Source organism: Tupaia chinensis, unplaced genomic scaffold (assembly GCF_000334495.1).
Source record: "Tupaia chinensis unplaced genomic scaffold, TupChi_1.0 Scaffold000392_1, whole genome shotgun sequence".
NCBI classification, from domain to species: domain Eukaryota; kingdom Metazoa; phylum Chordata; class Mammalia; order Scandentia; family Tupaiidae; genus Tupaia; species Tupaia belangeri.
In genome coordinates this window covers 298,818-310,894 of record NW_006159894.1, presented here as the reverse complement: position 1 = coordinate 310,894, position 12,077 = coordinate 298,818, and the positions used below count along the sequence as shown (strand labels likewise).

At 45.6% G+C, this 12,077-nt stretch overlaps 1 protein-coding gene across 1 annotated transcript; it reads left to right on the top strand.

Annotated features, from left to right (window-relative positions):
• Positions 1-3,559: 3,559 nt before the first annotated feature.
• On the top strand, positions 3,560-10,999 carry CFAP298 (cilia and flagella associated protein 298; the record flags this gene model as incomplete). The annotated part of the gene is given in 6 exon segments (XM_014589908.1): positions 3,560-3,727; positions 5,887-5,954; positions 8,586-8,744; positions 9,579-9,710; positions 10,410-10,505; positions 10,781-10,999. Coding segments are annotated over 6 exon segments (734 nt in total), but the record flags the coding sequence as incomplete, so codon positions are not given.
• Positions 11,000-12,077: the final 1,078 nt, after the last annotated feature.

Below are 12,077 nucleotides of genomic sequence, written 5' to 3'. Positions count from 1 at the left end.
CTGCTCAGGTGCGGCCTGGCGGGCGCGGGCGTGGAGGGGTGGAAGAACGGCCCTCGGTGATGGAGGTCGGCGGGCCCCACGAGACTTCTTGGGGCAGGCCGGGCCCGGCCGGGGTTGGGATCAAGCTGTGAAGATTGGGAAAATCAGCAGTAACCGAGCAACCGGGCCGGGAACGGGACACCAGGGTTGACCAAGATGAAGAAAGAGCCGGAAAGCACAGCGGGTGACGCCTCGTGTGTCCAGGCGTCTCGGAGCCAGGGACTGGGGGGCCCTGAGTGAAAAGTGGAAATGCGCCAGAGACAGAGAGCGGGCTGAAGGGCCCCTCCAGCGAACCTGACAGGTGTCGGGTTGGGCTTGGAGAGGGGATTTCGTATTTGAGCACTCCCGAGGTAAAGCAGTCCCGGGGTAAGCCACCTGGCTTTGGGGAAATCCGTGGAAAGCCTGGGCGTCTTTTTCGTCCCAGGTCGTGATCGCCCTCTGAGTAGTCGCCAGACCATCCTGCCCTGTTAACTTTCCGCAGCCATGGAAACCGCCCGGCTTGTGTTGGCCGCCAGTGGGCAGTGTGACCAAGGAACTGAATTTTTAATGTGCTTTCATTTTAATCATTTGAAATTGAAATAGTCACGGCTAGTAGCTGCCATTAAACAGCACAGCTCTAGAACTTGACTTCATGATGCTCCAGATGTGGTCTAGCACGGTCTTGAGTGTTTCTCTAACTTTATATAAATACACATAATGCATAGTACATGGGTTTACGTGGCTTATTAAATTACATAAATATGTGATTTTGTTTTGTTGCAAGAGAATGCACGCACATGCCAGAGAAGGAGAGAGGGAGAGACAGAGAGGGAAAACATTCCCTAAGGGGACATGGTCAGGCTGCGGTCCTTTTTCCTCCATTTCTCCCTCCCATCAGTATTCTGGGGGTGCATGAGCATACAGGGCTGGCATGGTTACCAAACTAGAGTCACAATTCAAACCCAGTTCAGCTATGTGGGATCCGGCTCCCAAAGCACAGAGCTTAACCACTACAATCAGGCTTGCCCATGTAAATATGTGATAATTGCACTGTAGATAACTTCTTTAGAGTTATGGTCTCTTCATGGAGCATATGTACAAGAGGTCTTCAAAAAGCCTATGGAAAGTATATATTATGAAAAATTTATGTGTGGATTTCAAAAAAATATTTGCACCAAAATGAACTACTTTATTTTGGTTTTTCCACTTTTTGAAGTACTCTCATGGTTTCTTTTTCTTTTGAAAAATTATATTTCCTTTATGAGAGTGAGAGAGAGAGGTACCTCTGACAGGGTCTCACCATGCTGCTCCCATGTGGCTCCCATTCCACCATCCTGACACTGCAACCTATGGCGAGGCCCCTGGGACCACCATGGTTCTGCTACATGTGAAGTGCCCCAGAGAGCCAGTTCCTGCTGGCCTCCAGGACTTGGCCTGTGTATAGTTTCCTAGTTAAACTTACTGCTCCCAAAATAAGCTCAATATTAAATAAGTAGAGTAGTGGTTAAGGAGCTGGACTCCCACATGATTGACTGCAGTTTGAGTCAGGGACCCACCATCTTGAAATTCATGCTGGGTGCGTGAGCATGCAGGCTCTGGATCCGGAGAGAAGAGATTGCAATGTGGCCATCCCCTCGGGGTGATTTCTCACTGTTCAGTCTCTCTAACAAGCTCATGTGCCCAATAGCAAAAAAACTCTCAAAAAAAAAAATTTTTAAGGAGTCAAGGAACTCAACTTATTTTTCTGTAATATAAGTTGAGAATGTGGTTCTGAATGTTGAGTTATATTCCTGACTTTAGAATTCATTGATTTTTTTTCTACAGTCACCAATGGCAACTGTCTCAGGCAGACACCAGTGCTCCACCTTAGCATGGATAAGACCAGCTTCTCACCACCCACCACCCACCCCCGGCCCTGTGCTGCAGCTGCTTAAAGTCAGCCATAGGAGAGAGACAGTAAACGTTACACCATATGTTCCACGTCATGTATGTACACGACACGTAGTCTTCACACAGTGCTATGGGAGCACCTAGTTCCACGGTCTTCTTTTCAGGAAGGAAAGCAGGGACCCAGTTTTGCAAGGTTAGAATGTGGATTGACTAGGGGCAGATACATTTAGATTAGGAAAGATACAGAGCCATGCATTTAAACAGTAAACTCAACACTAGAAAACCAAGGCCCTGTCCTGTCTCTCCTTTGTGAGGGGTGTAAGTTTCCTCAAATCCTTCCCACTTACTTACACAAATTATTTATGATGTGTCGAATGTTTTATATAAAGTATTAACTATCGGGACCAGCAGTTAGTGTAATGGCTATATTGCTGGATTCCCATGTAGTCGACTGCGGTTCGAGTCCCAGACCTGGTGGCTTAAACTCACGCTGGGTGCATGTGCGTGTGTGCCCAAGATCCCAAGAGGAGAATGGAGGAGAAGGGATTGCCGCATGGCCATCTCCCCTAGGGGGGGCGGGGGGATTTCTCGCTTTCTGTCTCTCTGTCTGTCTCTGTCTTTCTGGCAGGTGCATGTGCCCTATAGCAAAAACCTCTCAAAAAAAATGTATTAACTCTCATCTTAGATGATACAGTCATGAATTAGGGAAGACAGGGATGGTGATGACTGTCTTCCCCCTTCACAAGGTTAAACCAAAAGACATCATCTGTGGGAAGGCTCTTGGCAAACCGCAGAGCCCTGTGTGAATATGTGCTCAGGCTTTCAGTATTAACTTTGTATCTCCTGAGTATCAACACAAAGGATTAGAACACAGAATCTCCTGCTAAACTGCCTAGGACCAGGGCAGGTCTCCATGTGCTGTTCTTCAGTTGACTGAGAAAACAATCAGTGACTGCTTGTCAAGAGTCAAGGTGTAGGGACCAGCAGTTAGCGTAATGGCTACGTCTCTGGACTCCCATGTAGTTGACCACAGTTCACGTCCCGGATCTGGTGGCTTAAACTCACACTGGGCGCATGTGCGTGTGTGCCCAAGATCCTGAGAGGAGAATGGAGGAGAAGGGATTGTGGCGTGGCCATCCCCCCTGGGGGGTGATTTCTCACTTTCTGTCTCTCTGTCTCTCTTTGTCTGTCTGGCGAGCTCATGCGCCTTATACCAAAAAAGAAACCTCTCCAAAAAAAAAAAGAGTCAAGGTATATAGCAAATATAGCAAGTGGTATGTAACCATTTATTAAGTAAAACAGTGAGTGGAGGTGGAACAGGTTGTGGCCCAATGGTAAAACACAATGCTTTGCAGGAAATTCACATAGGAAGGTTACCAGTTCAACTCCTGAAACTTCCCTGAGTGCAGCAGGTCCATGTGTGCCCATGACCCAGGCCAGCTGAAGCTGGGGGGATCACAGGTGAAGGCCACATTGGGGTGCTGTGTCTGTCTTTGTCTGGCAGTCTCTCTCTCTCTCATTCACACTTTAAAAATGTGAATAGTGAGCTAGGTGGGCAAGTTCCCTTACTCTTGGTAGCTTACATTCCAGTGGAGTATAAGGCATTATGATAACTGGGAAGCATATTATTTAACTTTCCTTTATTTTTCAGAAATGGAAGAATTAGCAGAACATGGAATATTTCTCCCTCCTAATATGCAAGGCCTAACTGATGAGCAGATTGAAGAACTGAAATTAAAGGATGAATGGGGTGAAAAATGTATACCCAGTGGGGGTTCAGTATTTAAAAAAGATGATATCGGACGAAGGAATGGGCAAGGTAATCAAGCATTTCTGTTCTATGTGCACACCTCACTATACCGAGTATGGAAGTAGTTCTTTAAATTTAAAAATTGACATTAACATTTTAATACATGCTTATGAAATCCTGCTCTCCACAACTCTTATGTAATACTCTGATCCAGAATGAATTAGGCAGATGAAGGAAGCTTGCTCTATCTTCTTGCTCTTACTAGGTGCAGCTAGCTTTTCAGTATATTAGGTGACCCATATGACACTTCCATTTCTGTAGGCCAATGATGGCAGAGTATTCGCAGTTTCCTACGATCTGACCTAATGGTTTTCAGCAGATACTCATTGAAAATGTCTTGAAGGTTATGTTTTATCATGGTGGTAGAGGTGGGGTTTCTTTAACGACTGTGTGTGAAACAGGGATGAGCTTGCCGGCACTGGCTCTCTCCAGTACATGCCTCTCTGTGCCACGCCCTTTGGGATGGAGTGGAACAGAGAGAGTTCTTTCAGTATAGGGTTGATCATAAGGCATTGGGAGGAAAAAAGGATAAAATTCCCATAGCTTATCCTTTTTAACTTGCATAAAAAACCTATAATTGATCATTTAACAAGAACTTGAGGGGCCAGCAGGTGGCAGAGTGGTTATGTCACTGGACTCCCACTTGGCTGACTGCAGTTTGAGTTCCTTACCTGATGACTTGAAACTCACCCCAGGCACGGGTGCATGTATGTGTGCATGCCCAGGATCCCAGGATCCCAGGAGGAGGATGGAGGAGAAGGGACATCAAAGGGACATCACTAGGGGGCTATTTCTCACTTTCCCTCTCACTGTCTGATTGTCTCTCTCTTTCACTCTCTCTCTCTCCAGCAAGCACTTGAGCCCTAAGGCAAAAAACTCTTTAAAAAACAAAACAAAAAACAAGTACCTGAGTATGGCTGTGTCCCTAAAACACTGTTAAGGGCAAACAAAATACAAAATAGTGTCCCTGCAAGGCCTTTATAAGCTCAGATTTTTATTTTGTTATTTTTAATTTTGATGATAATAGGAATTCCTAGTATTATTTGAATTTGAACCTGAAAATAGCTATTATCTCCCACATCTTTTCATACTTAAACTTATTCTCAAGAGAAATCCTTTCCTTTCATTTTTTTAAAGAATTATTTACTTAATTTTATTTATTTATTCATTTGTTTTAATTTGATCTAAAAAGGAGAGAGAAAGTGAGAAAGTAAGCCACCAGGTCTGGGATTCAAACTGTGGTCAGCCATGTAGGAGTGTCCAGCACTTAAATCACCATGCCACCTGCTGGTCCCATTTTCTTTCCTTTTCAAAAGCAATAAATTACATCAATAAATAGTATCTCATAAAAACCAGTTAACAGTTTATTATTCATCATTGAACCAATATGGTCTTAAATTAACCATTTTTACTCTAATACAACTTTATATTTCTAATATTTTCAATGTCTTGTTAATACTGTTATTTATTAAGACTATACAGTTGAATTTGCCCTATCTTACCTAGATTTGATCTTCATCGTGTTTGCTTCTAAACTTTTCAAGTATTCTTTTTTATCTAGAGGGTTGGCAAATGATGGGCCACACACCAAACTCAGGCAGTTGCCTGTTTTCGTAAAGAAGTTGTGTTTTTTTTTTTTTTTTTTTGAGAGGTTTTTGCTATAGGGCATGTGCACTTGCCAGAAAGACAGAAAGAGACAGAGAGACAGAAAGTGAGAAATAACCCCCCAGGGGGGGATAGCCACACCACAATTCCTTCTCCATTCTCCTCTCGGGGTCTTGGCCATGCACACACACACGCCCAGCATGAGTTTAAGCCACCGGGTCCCGGACTTGAACCAAGGTTGACTACATGGGAATCCAGCAACAAAGCCATTATGCCAACTGCTGGTCCCTGTAAAGAAGTTTTTATTGGTGACATATATTCTCATCCTTTGTAACCTTCACCACTTTGCATACAGCACGCTCCAGGCCTCTGCCATCAGCTGAAACCTCCACCTAATTTCCCACAGCCAGGTCTCGATCTCTCACTTTAGTTCTATTCTCTAGACGATCTCTCATTGCATTTACTCTCTGACTCACACGGAAGAGGGATTAGGGAATTTAAGAAGAGTCAGAAGGCGGCCATATGTTTGATTGCTATGTTTCTCCTTCTCTCCTTTGTTGTAGCTCCAAATGAAAAAATGAAGCAAGTGTTAAAGAAGACTATAGAAGAAGCCAAAGCAATAATATCTAAGGTTTGTTTTAAAACGTTTTTCTTATTCACACACGTGAGAACAAGAGAGAAAGCACCGTTTACGAGGTCTGGTCACACTGCGGTCCCCTTCTTCCAGTCCTCCAGTCCATTGACTCTTGGGCTCGTCTGCAAGTGCCTCCCCTGGTTTTAGGCCAGCCAGGCTGGGATTTGAACTGCAGTCGCATGTGGGATCTGGCTTCTTTAGAGCAGTATGTTTGCACTCTGCCATGGTCCTACTAGCTTTTTTAAAATGTTGCTCTAAAGTTTGTGTTTTGAACTACGAACTCCATTATGACTTCCAGAGTTATCTGTGGAGTTGCTTTCTCTTCTCTTCTCTCTTTTTTTTTTTTGTTTGTTTTCTTTCTTTTAGCCTTCCAGAGACAGAGGAAAAAGCATGGTTGGGTAGGCCCTAGTTTTTCTCTATCTTATTATGATAGTTGTCCCAAATTGTCCTGAATTGTCCCAGTTCCTCTGGGCAGACACATATTTTTGTTGACTTGTGTAAATATAGGCTCATATAGAATACAAATATGAGTTGGTGCATATAGATTTTGTTTCTTTTATGTTTTTGAAGAATTTAGGAAAGCTAACCAGGACAAACTTGAATATCATGGCCATAGAGTAGCTCTATAGATTCTTGATTAACATTTCGATGTTTGCAAGATGCCTTTGATAACAGAGCCTTAAAAAAAAAAAAAAGTAATAGTAATAACTACTAACATGTAGACATATTAGCATCTCTCCGAAAGTGGGGAGAACACTGCGTGGTCTGGACGTTGTTCTGTGCATTTTCTTCTATAGAAATCTTTCTTCTCACTTGTGTCACTTCTTCCCTTTGCTTGTGTGTTTACCACAGCACCTTATCCTTGGCCCTCATCCCCCTCGGAATTTTATCTATTCTGCCAAAGGTACATTCCACCCCTTGGCAGGTAGCTATCAACTCTGGTATCTTTTTTACTTTGCAACCTGAATTTGCAGCTTGTTCCCAGATGGTTCTACCCGAATGTCCAGCCACCACTTTAAGCTCAAGTTTTCTCACTCCTTTCCCTCTCTACTCTAATATTAGAGCACATCCTGTAAGCTTTTCTGTTTGTCTCGGCCGAACCGCCAGTGTGTCCGTTGTATAGGCCGTGATCCTGTATCATCTTCAGCACTTCCTTCTCTGTCACTCACATGCCTTACGTTCAGTGAGGGACTGTCCACGCCGGGATGCCTCTTAGAGCCAGCTCCTCCTTTCACTGCCACAGCTACCACTTTATTTAAAGGTCTCCCTTCATTCCAACACCAACTAGACATTGTACAATTCACTTCAGTTCTGACACTGACTACCCAGAGTTAGCATAGACCCCACACGTTAAGGGCCAAGTTCTTCCGTTCTGACACAGGCTGCCTGCAGTTAGCAACAGATGGCGCAAGTTAAAGGCAATTTCATTGCAAGGCTCCCCTTACTTTAGACACCAGCTGCAAGTTGGCGCCCCAGGCCACCCACACTTGTGTCTGACTTGGCACAAATGTGGGGCTCCCTAGACCCCCCCCCTTCAAGGTTAGTAATTGCTAGAATGACTCAACGCTGTACTTAGGATTACCGTTTTATTATAAAGGATGCAACTCAGAAATAGCCAAATGGAAGAGCTACATGGGGTAAGGGGTAGGGGGAGAGGGGCAGAACTCCTGGCCTCTCCTTTTGGGATTGTGGTCACACTACACCTTAGTGGAGTTCTGCTAGCCTTGAGATCCAGAATTTTAATCAAGATTTTGTTACATAGGCATGATTGATTACATGACTGGCCATGTGACTGCACTCAGTCCATAGCATCCCGCCTCCCTGGGGGTTGGGGTGTGGGAATGAGGCTGAAAAACCCAACCCTCTGATCACATGGGCAGGACTAGCCACTTTTAAACTATCTAAGTGACTCTGGCTACCTCATTAGCACAGACTCAGTTATGGTGAAAAGGGGCTTGTTAAGAATAACAGAAGATGTTCCTGTCACTAGGAAATTTCAGTGGGTTCACACATCCTGTGCCAGAAGCTGAAGATTTCATCACACCTTCCCTCTGTACTATTCAGCGCCTGCTAACTGGTCCTCCTCCAACTCTGTCCATTTTATGTCCACTGTGGGGTTAAGCTCCCAGCACTGCCACGCCTTTCCAGGAAAGCTGGTTGCTGCCCATTGCCTAGCAGTGCAGCCTGTCAGCCTGGCGTTCGCGACGCCCCGCCCTCCAGCTCTCTCTTCTTTCTTTCCCAAGCCAAGTTGATAATACCTGCTTTCCTTTGCTTCTATTTGTCCTGGAGCACCCTACTCCCATCCTCACCTTTCAGTCCCTATGTTTGAGGGCCCACCTGAGGTCATGTCTTCCTCCGCAGTGTCGCCTAACCCTCGCTACCTCCATGCTGCTGGATATGGGTTCGTTCCCCTTTGACATCCTTTGCTGTCAATGTGCTCCTCTCAGTGCTACTCAACCTCCTCTTTGTGATGGAGGCCTCAGCGCGCTTGGCTTGTACCCTGAAACAAGCGGTAGTCTCCTGGGAACAAGAAGTGTTCGATTTCTTTTTATTGCCCTGGCAAGTGTCTTGCCAATTTTTATTGACTTCATTAGCCACTTGTAGATAACAGAGCCCGACCACTTTCAGAAACACGTGGAAGCTGGTGTCTGTGTTACTATGGAGATGGTGAAAGATGCTCTGGACCAGCTTCGAGGTGCTGTGATGATTGTTTACCCGATGGGGTTACCACCGTACGATCCCATCCGGATGGAATTTGAAAATAAGGAAGACTTGTCAGGAACTCAGGTATGTGGTTCTTGGGTACTTGGGAAGGTGAGTTCGTGTCCCCACCAAGGGCAGAAGCCCTCCAGGTTTGACTTCTTGTTGACCTCCACTCTGCTTCTCTCTTTGCCAGCCCATGTTTCAGAATAGGGTTCTGGATTCAGGAGGGACCCTTTGAGTGTGGGACCATGGGAGGGCTTTGCTCACACACTCTGGAGAGAAAGTTTGTGCCATGACCGAACAGGAGTAGCTAAAGGCACTTCCGTTTTTTTCGGCCCCTGAGAGTCCAAAAATCTACTCTGTGCCTTTTCTACCCAAATGTGTTGGATTCCCGCATGGAGTCTCGTATTCCAGCCTTACCCCTTCATGTTATTTTCTAACCCTTGTATTCTGCTTTCCTTTGATTTTTCCATTTAGTCTTACCCTTTTGGACCCTGTGTATTTCTCTAAGCCACCTTAACTAGAGGGGATATGCAAAAGCAAACAACCCCTATGCTTTTGTTTAAAAACCCAGCAGGACTCCAATGTTCTTCCCTGGCAGTAGCCTACAGACTGCCTAAGGAGGGACCCTATATGATGTAGAGATGCAGAGGAGACAGGATATTCCCCAAATCCCAGAGCAAGCAGCTCACTGAGTCAGGGCGTGAGCTGAACTTTAGCAGGGAAGGTGCTAATCTCAAGAGAGGATGGTAAGTGCAGTGGGGGAATCAGGGCTTCCAGGGAGAAGCAGCAGGGGGGCAGGGTGCCCAAGTCCCTCCTGCACTGGGGGGCAGTACCACCTCCCAGCCCCTGAGCTGGGACCACAGCTGTGGCTGGTCCTGAGCAACCCCTTAGAGCTGGTTTCCGGGACTGGCCCAGGCAGCACTCAGTGTCATTAAGGACTCGGAGGCACAGCTGTGGTGGGCAGCCAAGGAGCTGAGGAGAACCAAGACGCTCTCGGACTACGTGGGGAAGAATGAGAAAACCAAGATCATCGTCAAGATTCAGCAAGTAAGTACTTTGGCTTTAAAACGCCAATATGTTTTGTTACCTTCAAACCAAGGAAAATTTACAGTAAATCTGTAATTTGTGCAAATATTTTAATCCCATTGGCCTAGGCTTAAATTAAAAATACCCTCTTTATATCCACCGACAAAAATAGAACAGACTGTGGATCGATTGGCAGTATCTGGAGTTTGTTTTAATTTGTGTGAGGGAGGAAGATGCCTTAAAAAAATAGAACTACAAGGAAATAAAAGTGTTTCTTGAAATGGAAACACAGAGCATGGATTTCAGGGTTTTCTAAGTGCTGGCGCTCTGCAAATGGGAAGGCGTGAGGCCTTCGATGTCCTTAGAGCTGCCCCCACAAGACAGCGCTGGTTTCTGGGTGCTCCTCAGTCATGGCACTGAGGTGGGGGAGCAGAGCCCTCCACCAAAACCCACCCACAGGGCTTAGGGGACTCCGACTGTCCTCCCTGCCCCAGTAGACCTGAGGGGCTGTCTCTGGCATCCATCCACACTCAGAGTCCAGAGCTCGGGTGCTGCAGGGACCAGGACTTGCCTTGATATCTCACTTTGGATCTTCAGGCTAGAGTGGCCTGTCCCTATAGCAACTGACAGAGGCAGTTGTCAAGCATTCGCTGGAACCTCCTGGGTTGTCATTGGAAGGATGCCTTAATCCATAATCTGCCCTTGCCATAATCTTTTCAGAGGGGACAAGGTGCTCCAGCCCGAGAACCTATCATTAGCAGTGAGGAGCAGAAGCAGCTGATGCTGTATTATCACAGAAGACAAGAGGAACTCAAGGTATGGGCGACAGACGGGCTGTCTGTCTGGTGCCCTGGTGCGCAGGGTACTGGAGCAGGTGAGGGGGTGGGGGTTACTACAGGACAAGGGAGATAAGGCAGGTCTTCCTCTGTGTCCGCTTCTCCAGGGCCTGGTGGCCCCCAGCATCGTACTGGGGAAGTGTCCTGCTTCTAGGAATACAGAGAGTGGGGAGGCGGGCCGTGGATTCTTCAGTCTCTGTATGTGCAGAACACTCTCCTGAAATACCTTTCTAAGTAGAACATATTTATTTCCAGAAATTGGAAGAAAACGATGATGACTCCTGCTTAAACTCCCCATGGGCAGATAACACTGCTTTAAAAAGACATTTCCATGGAGTAAAAGATATAAAGTGGAGGCCAAGATGAAGTTCTCCAGTCGATGAAGCTTTCAAAAATAGTAGCTCAACTTTCTCTTAGACAACATAGTTCTGATGATAAAAGGCTACCTGCCAATTTCTATACAAGATGTTGAAATTTCTTGTCTTCCTTGTTTTCTTTTAAATTTGAAAATTTTAAATGATGGTTATTCAGAATTTTACAACTTAAAAAGTACATCTTCAGAAGAAAATGTGTAAATTTTTTTTTTTGGGGGGGAGAGGTTTTTTTGCTATAGGGCGCGTGCGCGTGCCAGACAGACAGAGACAGAGAGACAGAAAGCGAGAAATCACCCCCCAGGGGGTTGGCCACGCCGCAATCCCTTCTCCTCCATTCTCCTCTCGGGATCTTGGGCACGCACGCATATGCACCCAGCATGAGTTTAAGCCACCGGGTCCGGGACTCGAACTGCGGTCGACTACATGGGAGTCCAACGACATAGCCATTATGCTAACTGCTGGTCTGAAAATGTGTAAATTATTTTTGTTTTAGGTCAACCATTTAGTACCTCAGGATATTCTTTGATAAAATACTAAAGATGTAGTTACAAACATTTTTTTTCTTCCTAATTTCTTTGTGTTCTCATGACAATTGTTACGTTGGTGGAAATCTGCAGTTTCCTTCTGCATAGTGAGTTAAGTATCAGATGTGAACTTTGACTGTCAGTGACCACTAGAGGCCGCCAGCCACCTGTTCTGCGTGTTACTTGGCTTCCCTGTCAGACCTATTGGAAGCTGAATTGTCCATCTTGCTAGAGAGATTTCTGTAATAAGCTGGGGAAAGTGCTTACTGTGGCCAGGCAGCTGCCTGAAAGGTGAAGCCAGCCTCCTGGTTGATGCCTCTCTGGCCTTGTCGGAAGGACTAAAGGCTTTACCTGTGATGGGAGTTAGGTGGCCAAACTTGCCTAACCTTGAAATTTATATTCTTCACTAGTTTCTCAGCTTTTAAATCTTCAGAAAACGAATTCAGATCCTGCCAAAGGGTGGTTCTTCCTGGGGATGGCAAGGGCTTCCAGTGTTTGGTGTACTGAGGTGTACACGCAGGGGACTGATGGTATCAGACATAGCCGCCTTGTTTGGCTTGGTGACCATCTGCAGGATCCACCAGTTCACCAGTCATCCCAAGTGGGTTTTTAAGGACACCTTTGACTTTATTTATTTATGTATTTATATTTTAG